Source organism: Delphinus delphis, chromosome 5, assembly GCF_949987515.2.
Source record: "Delphinus delphis chromosome 5, mDelDel1.2, whole genome shotgun sequence".
Lineage (NCBI taxonomy): Eukaryota > Metazoa > Chordata > Mammalia > Artiodactyla > Delphinidae > Delphinus > Delphinus delphis.
In genome coordinates, this window is record NC_082687.1 from 40522307 (window position 1) to 40546522 (window position 24216).

The 24216-nt window shown below is 39.7% G+C and overlaps 1 protein-coding gene across 2 annotated transcripts; it reads left to right on the plus strand.

Annotated features, from left to right (window-relative positions):
- Nucleotides 1–3148: 3148 nt before the first annotated feature.
- On the plus strand, nt 3149–22949 carry COQ2 (coenzyme Q2, polyprenyltransferase). Of its 2 annotated transcripts, XM_060011666.1 has the most exons (7): nt 3149–3482; nt 7815–7981; nt 12445–12566; nt 14093–14178; nt 15827–15960; nt 19117–19305; nt 21378–22949. In XM_060011666.1, exons 1-7 carry the CDS (start codon nt 3149–3151, stop codon nt 21540–21542), a joined length of 1197 nt encoding a protein of 398 aa, XP_059867649.1. In that variant the 3' UTR covers nt 21543–22949. The 2 variants fall into 2 exon arrangements, with proteins under 2 accessions (XP_059867649.1, XP_059867650.1); XM_060011667.1 differs by lacking the exon at nt 19117–19305.
- Nucleotides 22950–24216: the final 1267 nt, after the last annotated feature.

Below are 24216 nucleotides of genomic sequence, written 5' to 3' on the forward strand. Positions count from 1 at the left end.
TAGATAATTTCTACTTTGGGGACAATTTAAGTGCTTGATATGCCTACAGAAACATATTGTTCCAAAGGCCAAGGCAATGTCTACTGAATTTAAGTCTGAGATGTCTTTGTTGAGTTTGAGAATCCAGATGAAAAGACATCGAAACTGTTAAAAGGTAAACTGAGGCATATTAAAAATTTTAAGAGTTTATTTGAACATTTATCTATTCAAACGGTCCAGAACCAAACTGGAAATGGTTAGGAACACACCTTGGACAGGAGCCAGGTAAAAGATATATGAAGAAAGTGTGAAGCAAAGTAAAATAAATTATTTGATTGGCTATAGCTTAAAGCCTAGTTGGCTATTTGTGACTAGTTATCCTTAGCACTCTGATTTCCTAACCTTGAGGCAGTTACAAACTTAGATTTGGGTTTGCTTATTTAGGCTGCCACAGCATAGAATCACATCAGTCTAACGTTCTCCTCATTTAATTAATTTAACAAACATATGGAGGAAGATGGCTGTGTGATCAGGAGGCCCCCTCCAACAATGCTGACCCTTGGCCTAAACCTCTTACCTGTCTCCCAGCCACACAAGACACCCTATGAAGACCCATATCCCCAAAGAGTACTCTTATCCTAGGGCCAGTGCAGCCTCAGGAGCTCTTTATAGTCCTCCCTTGAATCAGGGTTGCAAGAACTCCTGCCTCTCTGTAGCAGATCCCAACCAGAGAAATACTGTAATGTTTATAACTGGGGGAGGATAGGTAGGAAAAGTCCATGCCAGAAGGCTGGATCAGCAAGGGCTGCCACTTTAGAACTTTCCTCATCCCCAGAGGCAGGCATACAAATCTTTAACTGAAGTGCTTATCTGATGTGAGTCTATTTGTTTGGGCTGCAGAAGAGTGGTGTCTCTGGGTTACTGTTTATCACTGCCCTCCAGTTCTGTGTCCTTAAAAGTGAGCTCATCTGTTTCCAACTTCTGAAAGAGTAAGTCGCAAAGTCAGCTGGAACAAGTAAGCTTCAGGATGCTACTGCTCTGTCTCGTCCTTGGAGCATGTTTTTTATTTTCACATAAAATATCCTAAGCTGAGTCTAGGGACCTGACTGAAAACATCTGCCTGTTAGTCTGTCTGTTACTTTAAGAAAGGAAGAAGTTTATGCAGGTAAAGTTTCTATTAGGACTAGAACTGCTATACCTTTAAGTCCCCTTCTGACTCCTATATACATATACATATGTATGTATATATAACATTTATATATGGAATATATATTTATGAATATTTGTATATTTATATAATATTGCCATATAAGAAAAATATTTACTTTTTGTCTCTAGTTCCTGGCACAAAGTTCCTAAAACCCTTGGAATTTCCTGAGTGGTGTCTTTTCTCATTCATAAGGAGCCCCCTTTGAACGCACCAGAGTTTATACTAATGAGGGGACTTTTGTAAAGTCCCAAAGAATGGGGGCTGGTTGCCAGAGGAACCAACCACCTGATTAGTGGGTTGGAACTTTTAGCCCCACTCAGATCTCCAGGGAGGGGAGAAGGACTAGAGATTGAGTTCAGTCACCAATGGCCAATGATTTCATACACCATGCCTATGTAATAAGACCTCCATAAAACCCCAAAAGGACAGGGTTCAGAGAGCTTCAGGGTTGGGAAATAAGTGGAGGTGAGGGGAGAGTGGTGCACGTATAGAAAAGGCATGGAAGCTCTGTGTTCTTTCCCACATACCTTGCCCTATTTATCTGCTCAATCTGGCTGTTCCTGAGTTATGTCCTTTTATAAAAAACTGATAATTAGGTACGTGAAATGTTTTCCTAAGTTCTGTGAGTCACACTGGCAAATTAATCAAACCCAAGGAAGGTCTTGGGAACCTCTGATCTATAGCCAGTGTAGGGAAGCAAAAATTTGCCACCCCAAAATGTGTCTCTTTGACATGGAGATCTTTTTTTTTTTTTTTTTTGCGGTACGCGGGCTTCTCATCATGGTGGCTTCTCTTGTTGCGGAGCACAGACTCTAGGCACGTAGGCTTCAGTAGTTGCAGCACACAGGCTCAGTAGTTGTGGCTCACGGGTTCTAGAGCACAGGCTCAGTAGTTGTGGCACACGGGCTTAGTTGCTCCACAGCACGGGGGATCTTCCCGGACCACAGCTCAAACCTGTGTCCCCTGCATTGGCAGGCAGATTCCTAACGACTGCGCCACCAAGGAAGTCCCAATAAGCTGGACCTGTGATGGGCTTCTGAAGTGGGGGTCAGCGAGCTTACAGAACTGAGCCTGCAACCTCTGGGCTCTGATGCAAACTCCAGATAGATAGTGACAGAACTGAGTAAAGTTATAGGACACTCAGGGGTCGCAGAGTTTCTTGATGTGTGGAAAATCCACACGTCTGGTGTCACAAGCCAAGTAGTGTTGTAGTAGAATACTGAGAGCAAACGCAAACAGGAGGAAGTGTGTGTTTTCCTTTACAAATATAAAACGAAATTTCCCAGGGCCTTGATCCCTCTGTCTACAACTGAACAGGCTGTGAGCTACTTTTGTAAATTTATTAAGGACCACCCCGTTGCCACCACCACGGGAGACAAGATATCACAGAATCACTGTTGAGGTTTTAAAGAAAGGTGCTGAAAGACTAACCCAATTCCCTAGAATACTAAAATTCAAATGACAGACTTGCCCATAGTCAGTCAGTAAGTGATTAAATGGGATAATACATGTAAAGTGCCTGTAACCGTGTCTGGCACAGAGCGCTATCCATTAGTTGGCTATGATTAACCCCTTCGATCAGATATTCTAGCTGCAGGCTCATAGCATCCCACACACTCGCTGCCTCTGGATTATACGAACTGCTTTGAATTGATAATCAAGTTTAAGGTTTTCACTTGTGTAATGCATGTCTGTTAACTCTGAGTACGATTTTAATGTACATTCTCGGATTTGGCCGCTTGGTGCCCTTTTAGCTTTAAAAAGGAAACACCGCAAATCAGTATTTTGGGTTCAGTAAGTTTTTCTCGGTGTTTTTGTTTTTTTTTTCCTGTTACAACTGCTACGTATTTTGATAATAGGAACTCCTTTACCTGAAGAACTCCCTTACAGGTCAAGGTGACCACATTCCTTCTCGTTTCACGTTACTCGAAAAGCTCCGACCAACCGGTCATCCTGCTGATGTCACTGCGCATGCCTGCCTGTGACAGGACGCTCGGGAATGACGTCAGGCCCCCGCGGGTCCGCGCTCTCCGGAGCGCCATGCTGGGCGCGTCAGGCACGGGGCTCGTGCGGGCCCTGCGGGCAGGGACGCAGGTGTGGCTGTGGGGCTCGCGCGGCCGCTCCCTCACCTTGCCGCACGCGGCCCGTGGGCTACACGCGGGAGACTGGCGGCCCTCAGCCGGGCGGGGACCGTTCGAGCGGCGGCCGAGCCTGCCTGCGGCGGCGATCGTGAACTCGGCGCCCCGCCCTCTGCAGCCCTACCTGCGCCTCATGAGGTTGGACAAGCCCATAGGTGAGTGTGGACGGATGTGGCGGTCCGGGGGCTGCGGGCGCAGTGGAAGTGAAGTCCGAAAGCCGGGGCTTGGCCGCCAGGTGCCGAATACCGTCAAGACACCCGAACAGGGCTATCTCCGAGGTAACCGGCCGGCTGTCAAGCCTCTCTGAATCCTGAGCACGTGAGCTGGGCAAAAAATTCGCTCATTCCACAGTCCGTGTTTAAGTAGTGAATCGAGCAGAAATTCCGTACCCGTATCTCTGCATTTGCGCAGATTTACAGTGTGGAAACACTTCTACGTTCATTATGTTTCATCCTTCCCATAATCCCAGAGCAAGTAATTGAGACGATAAAGACGCTGAGGAAATTAAGGCTCTTTGGCAGAGCCAGACCAGATGATGCTGAGTTTTTTTTGCTCTTTGCCCTGCACCATCCGTCACACAAAGATTTAATTCATTTGGATGCTGCGGGTACAGCATTTATGGACTACTTATCAGCTCACAGTCGCCTCCTAAGGGAGGATTTTGCTGAACTTCCTATTTAAATTCACCTTTCTCCTCAGTCTCTCTTTACCCCCCATTTTTCTTCATAGCATTCGCCACTAGCCGTATGCATTTATTGGTTGATACACTTCTCCAGTACAGTATAAGCTCCACTTATATGGGACTTTTATATCTAGTGTCTAGAACAGCCTAGCGGTAGTATTGAATGAATTAAGTCCTACAGCATTGCGTAGCCTTAGGGCTAGAAAGAGCTATGGAAACTTTGTACTTTCAAAGAACTCCCAGTCTAGTTTAAAAAGACAGAGTATTGTGTGAGTTGGAGAAGATTCGGTTAATAGTATTATGTATGTTAAGAAGATACAAGCCTGCTTGCTTTGGTTCTAAATAAGGTGACTGCAGGATTTTTCAGACAACTTATGAATAGTACTATCAGAATTCATTCAGCAGACATTTTTTGAGCCCTTACTGTATGCCAGGAACAATAAATTGACAGTAGTAGAATTCCAGGTTCAATACTTCTTTACTTAAATTCTTCTTTTGTGGGGTAATTTTATGTTTATTGTTTTATTTTGTTGAATTTTGATCTTGTTAAAAAGTGGGTTTCGTTGTTTTTCAGAAAGGATTACAACTTCCTACAACCATGTCACAAACTACATTATTTCAGGAGGTTTCAGCAGGTAGCACTCTTTCCACTAAATTGGTGGTATAACTGGTTTTACCACGTTTATGGCTGAAACTGCATTTATGTTTTCTTGAAGACAATGTGTAATTAGTGAATGAATCTTAGACTCAGTTTACACAAGCTCTTTGGTCTGCCCATCACCTCTCAGAATGCTTACTCACTTTATAATCTCCCAGAGAGTTTTTACTTTTTCTATAATAAGTATATCTTTCTGAAACCTATTGTATCCTCCCACCTCTGCATCTTTCTTCATGGGAGAGAACAGAATGAAAGTGTCATAGGGGAGACCAGAAAATGTTGGTGAGAATCAGGAGGGCAAAAGAACAATAAGAACTCATGGGTGTTTAGAGCTTTAGGTATCCAGAGTGATAGCCTGGAGCCAGACTGCTTGGGTTTGAATCCAGCTCTGCCATGTTTTTGCCTGTGTGGCCCTGGGCAAATTACTGTCTCTATGCTTCAGTTTCTGTGTTTGTTAAATGGGTATAATAGAAGTTGTGCCTATCTCATAGGTTTGTTGTGAGAATCAAAACTATTGTAGGACAGCACCTGGCACAGAGTAAGCACTATGAATTTGTTATTGTTTTCATTATCACCATTATTAATATTGTCTTATAACAACTCTAAGAGGTAGATGATGTTCTTTCCCCTCTTTTGTAGATGAGGAGCGCTGAGGCTTCAAGTTTAATATACTTTAGTGTCTAGTGTCACTTACTAGGAGCAGCCATTGAACCTTCACTGCAGGAACCCTCCTCATCTATAGGGGTGCCCTGCAGATTCCTATCAGTGAATACGGTACCTAAAATGCAGACTTACAGCCAAGGAAATTTTGACACTGACACAAAATGCTATAGGTGGTTACACATCTTTCTCTTTAGAATTCTTTTTTAAATGGAGCCTTCATTTCTACTTGTACCAGGAAAATGCCTGTGAAGTAGTGATCTTTTTTTTCTGTCAGGGCAGGATCAGCTAGCTACTCCTCTGTCCCTCTGAGCTATACTGATAGGTCCAGGGAAAAGGAAGTGGTTAAACCCATTGTGTTTTAACCTCTTCGTGCATCTGTTTCCTCATCTGTAAAATAGGAATAATAATAGTGCCTACTTTATAAGGGTGTCTTTGAGGATTAAATGAGTTTGTATATATAAAGCATTTAGAACACTGCTTGACATTTCACAAACATTTAGAAAATGGCATTGTTGTTATTGTTTTAGATGGGACACACTGAATATGAGTCTGCCCAGGACAACCTGAATTCAGGTCTAGACTGGTCATTTCTGATTTTTAGCCTCTCCTTGTCTTGCCTTTTCTGTGTGTTTAAGCCCCTTTTGGAAAAGACTTCCTGAGTTTTTCCTACTCCATCCCCCGTTAACTTGGGTGGCATTGTTTTATGCCTTTATAGCATCGTGTACTTTCCCTGTTGTTGAATTGATCTATTTCAGTGTTATTTATTTAACCGTGTTTCTTCCTTTTGCTTTATAAGCTGTGTGAAGGCAGAAATCAGCCCTCACTTAGTCACCATTGTATTCCCAGTTCCTGGAACAACTCTGGTACGAAATATGTGCTTTATAAATATTTGCAAATGAATAAAGCTTAAATTTAATGAAGCTTAAACATAATCATAATGACTTTATCATTTGACCATTTTTGTACAGGATCTGATTTTTCTTTAGCCACATGTCCTATTTATTCCACTTTTTGAGGAGGAAGAAATTATCCTCTACCCTTCTAAGTTAAGTCTAAGAATTAAGTTGACATGAGACAGATTAATAGGAAAAAATCAAACAAAAATTTAATAGCATGTGTGGGTGAGAGAGACCCAGGAAGACTGAGTAACTCACCAAAATGGCCAAAATACCCTCACCTTAAATATCTTCAGCTAAAGACACAGCAGGATATTGGGGGTAGTGGTTTGGGAATTAAAAGGGGAGGAAGGTAATTCACTGGAGATAGAAAAGTAAATGTTTGGTAAACGGTCGTCTCTGGTCTCTAGGCCCTATCAAGTTTCCCCACCACACCTAGCCCATATTTTTGGCAGATATCTGATGATAGGTCTACTCTGGTAACATTCTTGAAAATGTTCTTGAATCTTCTGTTTCTTAAAAATAATTGGCCTAAATTAATCCTCATGCCAAAGGGACACATTTGTGGGGTGGCACTCTTATATTGCTAATATACACTCTTATATTACGAATAGGAAAGAAAAGCTCAGAATTTATCTAATAGGTACAATATCCAAACATTTGTTGAAAGATTTTCTTTTGAAAATAGGATATCTACTACAGGTCATGTGTGAAGGCTCCTATCCCTACAATTTATTTGGTTTTAGCTTAATTTCATCTAGTTTATGGGCTGAGTACCAAGAACTAATCCCATTTGTGCATGTAGTAGCAAAATATTTAAAAAAAAAAACAGTAGGTTAATCCTTCTTTCCCCCCCAAACCATTTTATTATATTATATTAACAATAAAGAAAGTTTTATTAAAGTTTTTTGAGGAGGTAATACATGCAGATGATACAAAATTTAAAAAGGTATAAGGGTATAGAGTGAAAACTAAGTCTTCCACCCCTTTTTCCCAACCAACCAGTTTTCTTCCCCAAAGGCAACTCTCAGTATCAGTTTCTAATGTTTCCTTCCTGACATAGTTTATGAACATACATTCAAATGTATGTATTTGTTTTATATGTGTATGCATGTGCGTATACACACACACACACACACACACACACGTATAGGAAAACTCTTCAGCTTACCCTCCATAGGAACTGGAACATTTGCAACCTCATCAGACATATATGACTATCCAGCTCCCCAGAGTATGTTGTCAGCCTTTGGGTTGTGCCAGTCTGCTAGGTGGAAAATGTTATCTCAATGTAATTTTCATGTGTATTTATCAAAGTTGAGTATCTTTTCATTGGTATAAGAGCCATTTGTATTTTCTATTATGTTTTTTGTCCATTTTTCGATCAGGCTTTTGATCTGTCTTCAGTTTCTGGGAACCCTATATATTAGGGAGAATAGTCCTCTGTTATATGAGTTGCAAGCTTATTTTCCCAGTTTTGTCATGTGTTTTTGACTTTGTGTTCCTTACTTCTTTTGGATACAGCATTTCAAACAAATGAAAACAGCTAACTTAATTTGTACTTTTTTTGTCTTTTTATTTTGCTTAGGAACCTGGCTACTGTACCTGCCATGTACTTGGAGCATTGGTCTGGCAGCTGAACCAGGTTGTTTTCCAGATTGGTACATGTTATCCCTCTTTGGCACTGGAGCTGTTCTGATGCGTGGAGCAGGCTGTACTATTAATGACATGTGGGACCAGGACTACGATAAAAAGGTAGATTCGTCCCAGAAGGGAACAGAGAGGCTCCTCTCAATTCTGCAGAGTAAGATGGTGGCATCACTTTTGAATGCCACATAAAGCAACAGGATCATTTAGCGTCCTCACTGAAATCCAGCGTAAGAAGTGCCAGTATCAGTTGAATAGCTGGTGTTGCAAAGTGCGGTGTGCTTCCTTTCTCAACAGAGGAGCGGCCATGGGGGCAAGGTGTGTACATCATTTTTACAAAACGAATTAGAATTTGGAAGGCCAGAGAAAGGATGTTGGGAGTGAAGGTGAAAATTCCATTCTGAACCTTTGGGTGTCTAAAAGAACTGTCATCCCTTCCTTTGAGATATATGTTGGAGCCATAACTATTCGTATGTAAATCAGATCTTAATTTAAATGAATCAAGGCAGCCCTATCAGCATTTGCTATAATTATTTCTTTTAAAAACATAATTTTATTTTTTTCTCCTTAGAAAAATAATACATGTTTATTCTGAAAAATTCAGACAGTACAAAAATAGAAAGGATAGAAAATGTAAGTCTTCCTTATCACCTCCCCCAAGCCCCCAGAAAAAAACTTCATTTAAAGTTTGATATATCATATATCTCTAGATTATTTTCTATTCATGTTGTAATGCATGTGTGTAATTATTTCTTTGTTCTTCAATAGACCATTATTTTCTCAAGGGAATGGTCTGTCTTGTTTGCCTTTTATTCCAGCAGCCATACTATAACAAGTATAAAATCATTAAATGCTTGAGTAAATAATCAAGTAAACGTTCAATTTATAAGAAATCCAGGGTGAATTATGTGAAGTAAATAATCATGTGACACTCACATAAAGTGAATAATCTTCCCTGGTTTGCCTTTCATATAAGTCTTAGTTTTCCTTAAGCAAAGCACACCCATAATGATTTTTAGCTTATAGAACAGTGTCACATTAATAATTTTTAAATTCAAAAACATTTATTGAATACCTACTATCTATGAGACACAGTGACAGGTTCTAGGATTGTGTGGATGAAAGACAACATTGCTGACTTCAGTTTAGTAGCTATCAAGAGATGGTGTCCACAGGGCACTTACTGCAGACCACCTACCTTACCTTAGCATAATGCAGAGGGTTAGAGAGAAGTTTTGATGGGGTGAGGTGGGGTAAGGTGACTTTGGAACTATGACAGACTAAGATGGCAAAAAAAGCCTGGACAGGAGGGTGAAGGTCACTCTAGGCAGAGGAAACAGCGGACACAGAGGCATGGCTGTGAGATAAAATATATTATGCTTGACAACTGCAACTATGTGGTTTGTGTGTGGCTGGAGGGTAGGATAGTGGCAGAGTGGCAGGTGATGCATGTTAAGGCATCTCTATGTCTCGCTGACCATTGGGATGCTTTGATCTATGCCAGGAGATGCGTACTTTCTTGTTTTGGGGGTTTGCACATCCTGGTCAGTTTTTCATCTGCATAACCATATTAATGAGGCTTCTGGCCAGTATCACTTCAAAATAACTATTGAACACATTTAGAGCAGCCTAATGTCAAAATCCTGGTTGTGATATTGTACTGTAAAGTTTTGCAAGATGTTACCCTTGGGGAAAACTAAATAAAGGATACATAGGATCTCTATATTTCTTATAATACAGAGATTTTTTTTAAAAAAATTGCATGTGAATCTACAATTATCTCAAAAGAAGTTTAATTAAAAAATAACATAGGGCTTCCCTGGTGGCGCACTGGTTGAGAGTCCGCCTGCCGATGCAGGGGACGCGGGTTCGTGCCCCGGTCTGGGAGGATCCCGCATGCCGCGGAGCGGCTGGGCGCGTGGGCCATGGCCACTGAGCCTGCGCGTCCGGAGCCCGTGCTCCGCAACGGGAGAGGCCACAGCGGTGAGAGGCCCACGTACCGCAAAAACAAAAAAATAATAAAAAAAAATAACATAATCAAACCAACCAACATTTTCTACTTCTTTAATTAACGAAATAGAGCCATTTTAGTTTTGTCTTAAGTGATTTTTTTTTTTTTTTTTTTTTTTTTTTTTTTTTTGCAGTACATGGGCCTCTCTCACTGTTGTGGCCTCTCCCGTTGTGGAGCACAGGCTCCGGACGCGCAGACTCAGCGGCCATGGCTCACGGGCCCAGCCGCTCCGCGGCAAGTGGGATCCCCCCGGACCCGGGCACGAACCCATGTCCACTGCATCGGCAGACGGACTCTCAACCACTGTGCCACCAGGGAAGCCCTGTCTTAAGTGATTTTTATACTCACTAGATAAAAGGGAACTGATTAGATATCTTAGATCTCCCCTGTGCCATTTTTCTCTGATTAGAGGAATCTACAGTCTGTGGTGACATACAACAAAGCACTTAAATGAGTATTGTATAGCTATGGTTTTGCTAACATGAATTTTAAAATGTTATGAGCATCTCTTTTACAGAATGGGTTAAAAACCTTGGTCAAATTGTAATGCTTACCTTACATTTTCTTAAAGACAGTATGTTTATGGCTGAGGGTTTTGCTTAATATGTTAGATGACTAAGTAAATTGCTAATACATTAAGTGGTAAGTGAATTGCTATTAGGTTATTTGGGTTAACTGTGTTTTGTTGATGATGTATGTAATCTGCTAGTCATGCGATAAACATTAGGTCCAATAAACATTGAAATAATATCACTGCACAGGTATTAATGATTTGGTTTTGTAAGCTGTGAGCATTCTAGTTTCATAAAAGCCACACAGAATATGTTTTTTGATCATCATATTGCATCGTTTTTATTCTTTTGATGGAGTGCTTGTTTTTCACCTCTTGAGTTTAGGCAGGCAATTACCATTGTACTGGAGGGGCAGTGTAATTTTGTGGTTAGTACTGTGGTTGGTGGGACTGGACTGACTGTGCTACCTTAGTATCTGTGACCTTGGAAAGTTACTGAGCCACTCTGCCTCAGTTTCCTAAAACTTAGAAATGGCAAGAACTTGTGAGTGGCTAAAAGAGAGTTGTTACAAGGATTCAATGATGTGATGCATATATAGCTCTTAGATTATTAGCATTCAAATACTGGCAGGAATAATCATAATATCCTAAATCAAATACAAGAACATAAATATTATTCCCACTTGAAGCTACAGGGACCAAATCAAGGATGAGATATCCAGTTCTGGCACTAAGCAAGATGAGTCATTACAGTTTTTGACAAACTGTTTTATTGCACAGTGAAGCATGCTATAAATTGGGTCAGCAAATTTCTTCTGTAAAGGACCAGATAGTAAATATTTTAGGCTTTGTGGGCCACGCAGTCTTTGTTGCAACTACTGCACTCTGTTACAGTGTGAAAGCAGCCACATACAATATGTAAAAAAATGGGTGTGTCTCTTTCAATAAAATTTTATTTGTGGACACTGAAATTTGAATTTCTTATTTTCATGTGGCACAATACATTACTATTTCTTTGTTTATTTTCAACCACCAAAAAAAGTAAAAACCATTGTTAGCTCATGGTTCCAACCAAAAACAGACAGAAAGCTGGATTTGGCTCACAGGCCATAGTTTGCTAAACCCTTGCTATAAATCATACAAAAATATGTTATATTAATTATAGTTAACATTTATTGCATCAGGCATTGCATTCACTCTGTAAGGTACGTGCTATTATTACGTCTCCCTCTCTTTCTGTTTTTCCTTAAATAGGTAAATAACCTAAGCCTGAGGGAGGTCAAGTAACTTGCCAGAATTCACACAGCCAATAAGTGATGGAATTGAATTCAAATGCTAGGCTCTCTAATCCCAGATCCTGAGTTCTTAACTTCCAGCAATGCTGAAAATTTTTGTTATGCTCTTTATTTGTGGTTGAATTTAGAATAATCACATTTCATGATCTCTTGGAAGGAAAAGAACAATATATATTATTTGTTCACATAATTGCTCTACCTATATTCTTACAGTGAGTTTGCCCTTTATATATGGGTGTAGTTAATATAAGATTACAGCCCCATTCCTACATAGACTGGCAAAAGCACTCCCACTTTCAAACTCAGATAATGTGTCTTCTTTCTTCATGTCTGATATCTGATTGCAGTGCTTCCCATACTCAAAGCATTTACATGATATCAGCCTTATCTAACATGCTCTGCACTTTCTTCTTTCCTGAGAATTCTTATTATTTTTGTCCCTCTTTGCTCCATGGAAATTGAACATATACTTGCTAAGCTGGATAGGTAATAGTTAGATTACGAAATTGCTTTGTTTTGTTTGTTTGGAGAGGGGATAGGAGATGGAAAGAAAGAGGAATGAATGTTGGGAATTTTTAGTTCTTTTCAATGCTATTTTAAGTAGAAGTTTTGATTCATGGTAGTACTTCCAATGTTCACCTTTTATTCATATTTCTGCCTTAGTACTTACCATGGGCCAGTCTCTTGAGTAAATGTTTAAGTAAATGATTGAGCTATTCCCCAATGCTAAGGTATCTGTTTTTATGTTGTTAAGGTTACAAGAACAGCAAGTCGCCCAATAGCTGCTGGAGACATTTCAACTTTTCAATCCTTTGTTTTTCTTGGGGGACAGCTGACCTTGGCACTGGGTGTTCTTCTGTGTCTGAATTACTACAGGTACAGTATATGTGTTTTTCATAATCATGTAAAAAGTCTTTCCTTTGACATAGAAGTACATATAAAATAAAATAGAAATATCTGTATTACAAAGTTGTTTATTACCTAATCAAGCATCTGTAAAGTTAGCAATGTAAGTAAGTCACCACACAATGTAAAGTCAAGAATGCTTTCAGCCAAAGGAATGAAGAGATCAGTGTTTCGTTTATTCTGCACCACCTCCAGTACTTGCACTATGTGTTCCCTAAAGGACTCAAGACACTTTTCCTAGGTTTTCTAGGTGCATGCGTGGGAGTGTGTGTATATACCCATACGTATAATTTTATTTATCCTGGTAGTATCTCTGAAGCGTTAGAGGCAGAAGTGATTATGCTTACTTTGCAAAAAGAGGAACTGGGTCTTTCCCAGAGTCATATTCCTAATCAATGACAGAAGAAAAAAGAACTCATTCTTATACTTCTCAAACAGAGACAAAATTAGACATTTGTGTACCAGATGGCTGCTTACATAGTGCTTCAATAAGACAAAAAGAGGAGTTCAGCAAATAAGCATATTTTATAGAGACTAGGCTTAATTGTATATCTTGTTCTGATAGCTTCAGTCAAGTGAAAACACTTTGAAAGGTTATTCCTGGAGGGGTAGTGTTAAGTGAGCTGTGAACTTCCTAAAAACATCTTATCTGACTGTCGTCCTTTCATAGGTACTTTGTGACCTTATCCTCTTCTAGAGAAGTAACCCCTTGTGCATATAGGGAGGGATATCTTGACTCTAATTCTCTGTTAGGACATCTCAGTTTACTAGCTATCTTAATGTTTGAAAGCAAAATTTAGGCAGCAGCACATGGGGAGTATTATGTTGGATACTGGGGCCAGATGCCTTAGGTTTGCTTCCTGGCCCTGCTACTGACTAGCTGTATAACAATTGGCAAATTACTTTCTCTCTTTGACTTTAGTTTTTTCATCTGCAAAAAACCAAGTAGAATAAAACTACCTGCCTCGTAAGGTTGTGGTGAAGGTTATAATGAGTTAACATATGTAGAGCAGTTAAAACAGTCCTAATACATGAAAGCAATATATGTGTTAGCTATTCTTATTTTGTTTCATTGTTTGTAACACTTAAGATATTTTCTAATCACCCTTTATGTTAATTAAAGTCCAGGAATAAACGTCTAGGAAGAGAATTTTACAAAAAATACAATTTAGATAAATCATTTCCTCATTAGTGTTGCTATTGTTGTCTTATTTACCGTTTTTTTTTTTTTTTTTTTTTTGGTGATACGAGGGCCTCTCACTGTTGTGGCCTCTCCTGTTGCAGAGCATGGGCTCCGGATGCGCAGGCTCAGTGGCCATGGCTCACGGGCCCAGCCACGCCGCGGCATGTGGGATCCTCCCGGACCAGGGCACGAACCCATGTCCCCTGCATCGGCAGGCGGACTCTCAACCACTGCACCACCAGGGAAGCCCCTTATTTACCGATTTTTAAGAGATGGTGATATTAATCTTTTTCATGTTTTTTCTTGATTTCAGTATAGCTCTTGGAGCAGCATCCCTACTTCTTGTCATCACCTACCCGCTAATGAAGAGAATTACATACTGGCCTCAATTAGCCTTGGGTGAGCTTGAAATAACTATAAGTGTTTCCTTCGATACCCTCAAGCTATACTTTTATATATAATATCAATCAATGCATGTGTGTGTGGGTGTGTGTGGGTGTGTGTGTGGGTGTGTGTGTGTGTGTGTGTGTGTGATGTGGCAGAGATAAAATGTTAAGTCAGTCATGAAATTTTCCAAACCAGGAATAGATTTTCATGTTTTAATGGAGGGCAATTAGCTATTTTTATTGGCTAAAAAATCTTGGACATCTGCTAAGATTATCATCATTATTATTTTCTGAAATGCTCTTAAAAATCTAGGTATGTCATGAAGAAAGAAAATTAGCCCCTTGACTTCACCGCTGTCTTTAGGTAGTTGATCTAGATGCCCTGAAGATTTGGGGGATTGGAATAGAAAGCACTCTGAGGCAGGAGAACAAGAGTTGAAGTGTGTGATAGCTTAGCTCCCTTTCTGGGAAGCCTTTCTTAAACTTACCAGAAGAAAGTTAGCCAGTCCCTCCTGGGCTCCCATAGCACTCTAATGTGACACTTACTCGTTTCAACAGCAGTAATTCAACAGGAAGATATTGAGAGCCTACCCTCTCTTCCCATTAATAAATTGTAAACACGTAGAAGATAAAGCATTCTTTATATATGGATGGTGCAGCATCTAACATGGTGCTTGGCACATCACAGGTATTCAATAAATATTTGTTGGCAGATAGAGGAAGATAGGTAGGTAAGTCGAAACCTATTGCAAAAATATCTACTCCTAGACTTTTCTGTTCTATTCCTAGAATAGAGTATTAAGAAAACTAGTATTTTTACTTTAAATATTTATTGAAACCCTGACTTTTACTTTGTGCCAGGAATCACACCAGGTACTAGGAAAATAAACATGACTGAAACACATTCATCATCTTGAAGGAGCAAGTCCCTCAGATACCTCAAAGTCAGTGGGTCCCAAACACCTCAGAAACCCTTTTTCTCCTCCTCATTGCCTGTTTCCACTTAGAATCCCTCCTCCTCAGTTGATGAAGTACCTCTCCTCTGTGGCCCCACAGAGCATGCATGTCAATGTACCTGAGGGACTTGCAGGTGGAGATGTCTAGCAGGCAATTCAGTTTCTAGTCTGAAGCTGAGGAAAGTGATTAGGCTTACACATAGATATTTAGGAGTTGTCACCATGTGGAGTTTGTTTACAGTCCTCAGAGAGGGTGGACTTGAAGAACAAGTGTTCCTGTCTAACTGTTGTTTCTGTAACTTAAAGGGGAAATAGAGCAATAATGGAAAAAACACAGGAGTTTGACTCAGATAGGTCTAAGTTCAAACTCTAGCATCTAATACTATTTATCATTGGTGCCAGTCGTCATACTAGGTAGGATAAATGTTGTTCTCATGAAACCTCCTATTTATCAGGGAGATATTATTCTTTCTGTTAGCTCTGTTATTTTAATTGTTATTTAACCTTTCTGGTTCTGTTTTCCTTTTTTGTAAAATGTAGCTAATAACTACCACATGAGAGACTTGAGAAAATTTAAGGGAGAAAACAGCATACACAGAGCCTAATACATAGAAGCATTTAATACATGCTGATGCCTCTCTCCTTCCCTTTGGAATTCTAAAGTACATTTAGACTTTTCTCCTCTTTCTGTTTCACTAATTATAGGGTTGACTCTTAATTGGGGAGCATTACTTGGATGGTCTGCTGTCAAGGGCTCCTGTGATCCATCTGTTTGCCTTCCTCTTTATTTTTCTGGAATTATGTGGACTCTAATATACGATACTATCTATGCTCATCAGGTAAAGAAATATTCTTTTTCATAACTTTGGCTTAACTGTTATCATTTTTTAAGAACTTTAAAAATAAGTACTAAATTAAAGGGAAAGTTTTTTTTCTTTAGGCTTTTAAAAAAAATTGAAGTAACATTATATGTGTCATGTGTACAACATTATATTTCGACTTCTGTATACACTACAGCATACTCAGCATCAAAAGTTTAGTTTCCATCCATCACCATACCATTGACCCCCTTTACCCATTTTGCCCTCCCCCTTCCCCTTTCCCCTCTGGTTACCACTAATCTATTCTGTGTATCTATGTGTTAGTTTTATTTTGTTTGTTCGTTTATTTCTCTCTTTCTTTTAATATTCCACACATAAGTGAAATCATAGTGGTATTTGTCTTTTTCTGTCTGACTTACTTTACTTAGCATAATACCCTCAAGATCCATCTATGTTGTTGCAGTTGGCAAGATTTTATCTTCTTATGGCTGAGTAGTATTCCACTGTATGTATATACCACATGTTTATCCATCCATCTGTTGATGGGCACTCACATTGTTTCCATATCTTGGCTTGTAAATAACACTGCAGTGAACATTGGGGTACATATATATCTTTTTGAATTAGTGTCTTTTTCTTCAGGTAAATATCCAGAAGTGGAATAGCTGAACCATATGGTAGTTCTATTCTTAACTTTTTGAGGAATCTCCTTACTGTTTTTCCGTATTTATATTCCCACCAACAGTGCACAAGGGCTCCTCTTTCTCCACATCCTTGTCAACACTAGTTATATTCCTGTCTTTTAGATAGCCATTCTAACAAGCATGAGATGATATCTCATCGTGGTTTTGGTTCGCATTTCCCTATTAATTAGTGATGTTGAACATCTTTTCACGTGCCTATTGGCCATCTGTATGTCTTCCTTAGAAAATTTCTTCAGGGCATTCTATTCATATCCTCTGCCCATTTTTTAATTGGGTTATTTGTTTTTTTGGTTGATGAGTTCTTTATATATTCTGGATATTAACACCTTACCGGATATATGATTTGCCAGTATCTTCTCCCATGTGGTAGATTGTCTTTTCATTTTATTGATGGTTTCCTTTGCTGTGCAGAAGCTTTTTAGTTTGTTGTAGGCTCATTTATTTATTTCTGCTTTTGTTTCCCTTACCTGCGGAGACATATCCAGAAAGATATTGCTAAGACTGATGTCAGGGAGTGTACTGCCTATGTTTTCTTCTGGGAATTTTGTGGTTTCAAGTCTTACATTCAAGTCTTTAATCCTTTTTTTTTTTTTTTGTGGTACACGGGCTTCTCACTGCTGTGGCCTCTCCTGTTGCGGAGCACAGGCTCCGGATGCACAGGCCCAGCGGCCATGGCCCATGGGCCCAGCCACTCCACGGCATGTGGGATCCTCCCGGACCAGGGCACGAACCCGCGTCCCCTGCATCGGTAGGCGGACTCCCAACCACTGCGCCACCAGGGAAGCCCCTTTAATCCATTTTGAGTTAATTTTTATGTATGGTATAAGATAGTGGTCTAGTTTCATTTTTTGCATGTGGCTGTCCAGTTTTCCCAGCACTGTTTGTTGAAGAGACTGTCCTTTTTCCATTGTATGTTCTTTGCTCCTTTGTTGTAAATTAATTGTTCATATATGGGTGGGCTTATTTCTGGGCTCTCATTTCTGTTTCCAATGATCTGTGTGTGTCTGTTTTTCTGCCAATACCATGCTGTTTTGATAACGATAGCTTTGTAGTATAATTTGAAATCAGGAAGTATGATACCTCCAGCTTTGTTGTTTTTTCTCAAGATTGCTTTGGCTTTTCAGGGTCTTTTGTGGTTCCATACAAATTTTAGGATTTTTTTGTTCTATTCCTGTGAAAAATGTTGTTGGTATTTTGATAGGGATTGTATTGAATCTGTAGATTGCTTTAGGCAGTATGGATATTTTAATAATTTTAATTCTTCAAGTCCATGAGCACGGAATATCTTTCCATTTCTGTGTGTCTTCTTCATTTCTTTTAACAATGTCTCATAGTTTTCAGAGTACAGGTCTTTCACCTCCATGGTTAAATTTATTCCTAGGTATTTTGCTGTTGTTGTTGTGATTGTAAATGAGATTATTTTCTTAATTTCTCTCTCTTTGAGCTCACTATTAGTATATAGAAACACAACAGATTTTTGTATATTGATCTTGTACCCTACAGCTTTACTTTATGTGTTTATAATTTCTAATAGGTTTTTGGTGGCCACTTTAGGGTTTTCTGTATATAAAACCATGTCACCTGCAAATAGTGATTGTTTTTCTTCTTCCTTTACAATTTGGGTGTCTTTTATTTCTTTTTCTTGCCTAATTGCTCTAGCTGAGAATTCCAATACTATGTTGAATGAAAGTGGCAAGAGTGGGCATCCTCATCTTGTTTCTGATCTTAGAAGGACAGCTTTCAGTTTTTCACCATTGAGTATGTTTGCTTTGGGTTTGTCATATATGGCCTTTATTATGTTGAGGTACATTCCCTCTGTACCCACTTTGCATGCAGCCTCAGATGTCACATGACTGTGATTACAACATTATATGGAAATGCTTACAAATAAAGTTGCTGGAGGAGACCAGTCAGCCAGATGTGAGTGTATCATCAGGACCTAGCTCTACTTAAACAGGAAGGATTTGATGGGAGAGGCAAGGAATAAACTGAGCCAGAAGTGAAATCTGAATGGATGTGGTTAGGTGGCAAGTGAGCATTTTTCCACATGTGTGATTTTAGCAAGATTGAAACTAAAATGTATAGGAAATTATTGAGATTTGAAAACTCAAGTAAAGAAGAGCTATGTGAAGAATTAGAGTCTGACTTCTAATTTATTAGTAAAAGTATAGTTGAAAGTCAGTATAGGGTCGTAAAAGTACGACGATATGTAGAAATAGGTCTGGAAGATAATTTTAGCAGTAACATTTAACTTTGATTTGGCCTGCACATTCATTTTTGATCAACTGTTTCTGAGTTACTGTCATGTTCTTTAAAAGACAGTTTCTCCTGGAATTAGATGGTAGTGATGGTTGCACAACCTTGTGAATATACTAAAACCACTGAATTACATACTTCAAAATGGTAAACTTTATATGTGAATTAAATCTCAGTAAAATCCAGGCAATTTCTTACTGCTTTCTCATGTTAGGACAAGAGAGATGATGCTCTGATCGGGCTTAAGTCCACGGCACTGCTGTTCCGTGAAGATACCAAGCAGTGGCTCAGTGGCTTCACTGTGGCGATGCTGGGGGCACTGAGCCTGGTGGGAGTGAACATTGGTCAAACTGTGCCCTACTACACTGCTCTGGCTGCTGTAGGGGCCCATCTGGCTCACCAGGTTTGATCTTTTCCATATCTTTCCCTCTTTTTTCTTTGGTGTAAATTATAGAAATTATTTAAACAGGGCTTCCCTGGTGGCGCAGTGGTTGAGAGTCTGCCTGCCGAGGCAGGGGACACGGGTTCGTGCCCCGGTCCAGGAAGATCCCACATGCCGCGGAGCAGCTGGGCCTGTGAGCCATGGCCGCTGAGCCTGCGCGTCCGGAGCCTGTGCTCCGCAACGGGAGAGGCCCGCATACCGCAAAAAAAAAAAAAAAAAAAAAAAACCACTCCCCCCGCAAAAAGAAAACTATTTAAACAAAATGCCCTTTGTGTTTACCAAGCAAGTTAATTCCTTAAACAACTACTTGGCTTGTACTGCCTTGAACTGCCCTTTCCCTGCCCCAATATGTCATATAAGAAAGCTAGCTGTATTATTTTAGAGAAATAATGTAAACCTAAACCTAGATATTTTTTTCCTTCTAATTTTCCTAGAATTATTTCTGATGTGTGTCTAGAGAAATTTGAGCAATGTCTTAAGGTTGTGGGTTGAGTTGAATTACTCTGAAAGCAAACTGGTCAACACAAATGTATTGTTTAAATGTGGGCATCTATTGATGGTTAGCAAACTAATCATTCATATGTTTGAGTCACACTGGCACAGGGACCAAGGCAAGATAAGACACAAAATGGGAAGATGTCAGAGTTCTGCCTACACAGTAGGAAACTGCCAGGATGTTCACCCAGCACCTCAGCCCCACTTGTTTATATGGCAGGTCTACATCACTGACTTCTGTAAAATGAATGAACTAAGTAGAATTTAATTAAATAGGTTGCTTGTAAATGGACTGTATTTTTGCATCAGTATTACTGTTATTTTCTTTGGACAAAATCGAGAAGATGCTAGTAAGCCTGTATTTAGATGATCTATTTTATACAGATCGGTGCATGTGTAAGCAGGACTTGCATAACATGGTATGAAGGAAACTAAAATCAGATGTCCATAAAGTAAACCACATACTATATCACCTTCATTGTTTTCCTCACCAGGAAAGCTAAAAGGTTTGAATTAGTGATTCTCCACATTTCACCATTTTCCTCTTCAGAATTTCTCAGCATCTCCTTTTGGTCATTACTCAGCTCCACGGGAGTTGTTATCATCAGTTGATTGTCTGGTTAGGATAATGGATGGTTAGCAATATTTAAGCGCCTGGATATTAGCAGAGGAAGGCAAAAATTATGGGGATAATCACAAATATAGGAAATATTTGGAACCCACTTTATATTCTGAATTGCCTTTGTGGTCCTCTGCCTAGTCCTTGACACAGTACTTTAACATGGACATAGTCTTCTAGTATTTGGAGAAAGGAAATCATGATAATTTTAAGCCTGCAGGTCACATAATAAAGAATAGTTGAGGGCTTCCGATGCTTAAGTCCAGGGAAGCGTAAAATAGGGACATGAGACTTTCTCAATATATTTGCAGGACAACTGTGGAGAAAAGAGAGTATGTTTGGTCACTACCTGCAGATCTAGGATTTTAGGTGCCCTTCTCTATGTGGGGATGGGAGGGAGATTTTAACATGTATGGGGGTATTTTGGGGTATCATAAATAGACTGGGGAGGGACCACTACAGGCATTTAGTGAGCGAGGGCCAGGTACATTAAATATCTCTTGATGCAGTAGACAGCCCTGCACGGTAGAGAGTTGTCCTGCCCAAATGTAACTTGTTCCTCTGTTGAGAAACATTGCTCTGAAGAATAGAGCTAAACTGGAGGGTAGGAGTTATAGAGAGCAGATTTTAGATCAATCAGTTTAAGGAAGAATTTTCAAAATAGAATTAACAATAGCATGCGTTGCCTCTCAGAGTGTTCGTGCACCCGTCAAGTGCAAGTTTTTAGCTTAGATGATATCCATTGAGAGATATGGTAGATTTTTTCTGCGTTGGAAAACAATCTGGGGTACATTAAAGGCTTCCCATTGCTTAAAATTCTATAACAAAGTGCTGTTATCTTCTTCATATTGATGTGTTTATTTGTGATGCCTAGAAGTCCATACTGAGTTCTAACATGGCATGTATTCTTTTCTTATAGATTTACACTCTGGACATCCACAGACCTGAGGATTGTTGGGATAAATTCACCTCCAACCGAACAATAGGACTAATAATTTTTTTAGGAATTGTCCTTGGGAATTTGTGGAAAGAAAAGGAGACAGATAAAACAAAGAAAAATATAGATAATAGAGTAGAAAATTAGCAAATTAAGTTTATCTGGGGATTTTTAAAACAAACTTTTACAAAATACTCTCAGGTCTTATTACCACATAACTAGATTTGAATAACAGTCTTACAATATATTAATGAATTACAAACCAGTAGATGAAGTTGTAGAGCATTTTTGCCTGGATTTTAGTTCAACTATGTACTAGTCAAATTCTTCCCCATCACAGAAACCAGGAACTCTTCAGGATTTGCGATCACCTGGAGTATTTAAGTTATAATTCTCATCTGCAGTTACAGGAATTACATGAGTTTTGGCACTTTAGAAAAAAACTTGATGTGTGTCTCATCTAAATGACTGTCTTTGTAGGAAAATGGACTCTCTTTTTAGGGCAAAATAAAAGCTGCTACAGGAAGTTGAGGCTTATTGTTCTTTGCGTTGACCTTTACTTACTGCCAAAAGCTGTAATTCAGGAAACCGTTCTGTTTTTTATATTTTAGGAGAATTTAAATCAGTAAATAAATTTTTTTACCTGTTTTACCTGTACATACTGCTGTTTGTTACCAACCCTGACATTTATTTGAGAGGTCTCTGTATACAACCATAGTGACCAGAATGGGCAGACAGTCACTAATGATGATTTTAATTTCTATTTATTTATTTTTTATCTCAGGTGATTGTAATTGATAGGATAGCAGTATGTTGGCTAGGTGTAGTAACTATTTTTTCCTTACCCCCTTCAGAATATTCTCAACACAGCAGCCACAATGATTTTCTTAAAACCTCTATAAGGTCATGTCATTCTTCTTAGAACCCTCCAGGATCTTCCCAGGTCACTCAGTACAAGCTAAAAGTCTTGTCACCTGATAAGCCCACCATGATCTGGCCTTGTCTGTGGCTCCTCCACTCACACCCCTCTGCAGCCCTGCTGGCCTCCACACTGCGCCTCAACAGGCTGGACAGACTCAACCGAGGGCCTTTACATGTACAATTTCCTTTGCCTACAGTGCTCTCCTTGAATTATGTCTTAGTCCTTCACTGCAGGTCTTTTCCTAAATGTCACCTTCTCAAAGAGGCTTTTCTTAGCCATTGTTTCTAAAATTTCATTTACAGGGGCTTCCCTGGTGGTACAGTGGTTAGGAATCCGCCTGCCAATGCAGGGGACACGGGTTCCAGCCCTGGTCCGGGAAGATCCCACATGCTGCGGGGCAACTAAGCCCGTGCACCACAACTACTGAGCCTGCACTCTAGAGCCCGGGAGCCACAACTACTAAGCCTGCACTCTAGAGCCCGCGAGCCATAACTACTGAAGCCCACGCGCCTAGAGCCCGTGCTCTGCAACAAGAGAAGCCACCGCAATGAGAAGCCCGTGCACCGTCACGAAGAGTAGCTCCCGCTCGCCGCAACTAGAGAAAGCCCACGTGCAGCAACGAAGACCCAATGCAGCCCAAAATAAATAAATTTTAAAAAATAAATAAAATATATTGAAAAAATTCATTTACAGATACTACCTACACTACCTATATTATTGGGGTTTTTTTTCTCTTCACAACTTATGACTCTCAACCTAAAATATGTCTTACTTGATTTAAGTGGCTGTCATGAACAGTCGGGTGTAGTGTGTTTACTGCTGCCCACAATGGAGATGGGTTATGGGCAGCAGTAAACACAAAATTGCTTAATGATGGTAGTGAGGATGATGTGATGCAGCTGACACAGAGCACTTACACATGCCAGGCACGGATAAATGAGCATAGGAAAATGTATTTAACTGCTTATTCGGCAAACACTAAACCACTGAGTGTGAGTGTTTAGACTTCAGACAGTAGTAGCAGCTGTAATTGTACTCTGCTATAGCAGCAATGAGTTGAAGAGGAGAAGAAATAGAAACTTTGTACCCTATTTTTAGGGAAATACATTTGGTCACTATTTTATCTAATCCTGACACTGTACCAGGATACATAAAATTTAAATCTTTGTTGACTTCTGTTTTCTTACAAATATCATCCAATCCCACCCCTCCTCTCCGCAACAGGAGAGACCACGACAGTGAGAGGCCCGCGTACAGAAAAAAAATAAAATAAAAAAAAGAATGAGTTTACGTCTCTGACATAACATAATAAATACTCAATGAATATTTTAAATAAATTCACTTGAAAACAAGAAAGTTTTTTTTGGCTGTGCAGCTTGTTCTTAGTTCTCTGACCAGGGATTGAACCCAGGCCCTCGGCAGTGAAAGCACGGAGTCCTAACCACTGGACCGCCAGGGAATTCCTGAAAACAATAAAGTTTTTAACACAAATTAATTAATTACTAACTGAAAATTGTTAAGATCTCATGATGTGCAAAAGAACGTAGGGAAAAGGTATGCAGTTTCATAATTTCTCCCCATCCCTGCCTTCGGGTTTCTGAGTGCCTCGGTTTTATTCCTGGCTGGTGTTTATTTTGTGTATAGGTAGGCCCTCCTTCAGAGTCAGATGTGAATGAAATTACAATAACAGGTGCGGATGTGCTCCAGCAGGAAGGAACAGCAAGTGCGAAGCCTGGAAATAGGGACAAACCAAGCAGATTCAAGGAACAACAAGGTCAGATTTCTTATTTATTTCCAGAGCCATGCTGCATTTTAACACATGGTGGTGAGGCTGCTGCTAGAAGGTGCAAACGGTGTCACCACTTTTGAAAAAAGTGTGGCAGTTTCTTAGAGTTAATT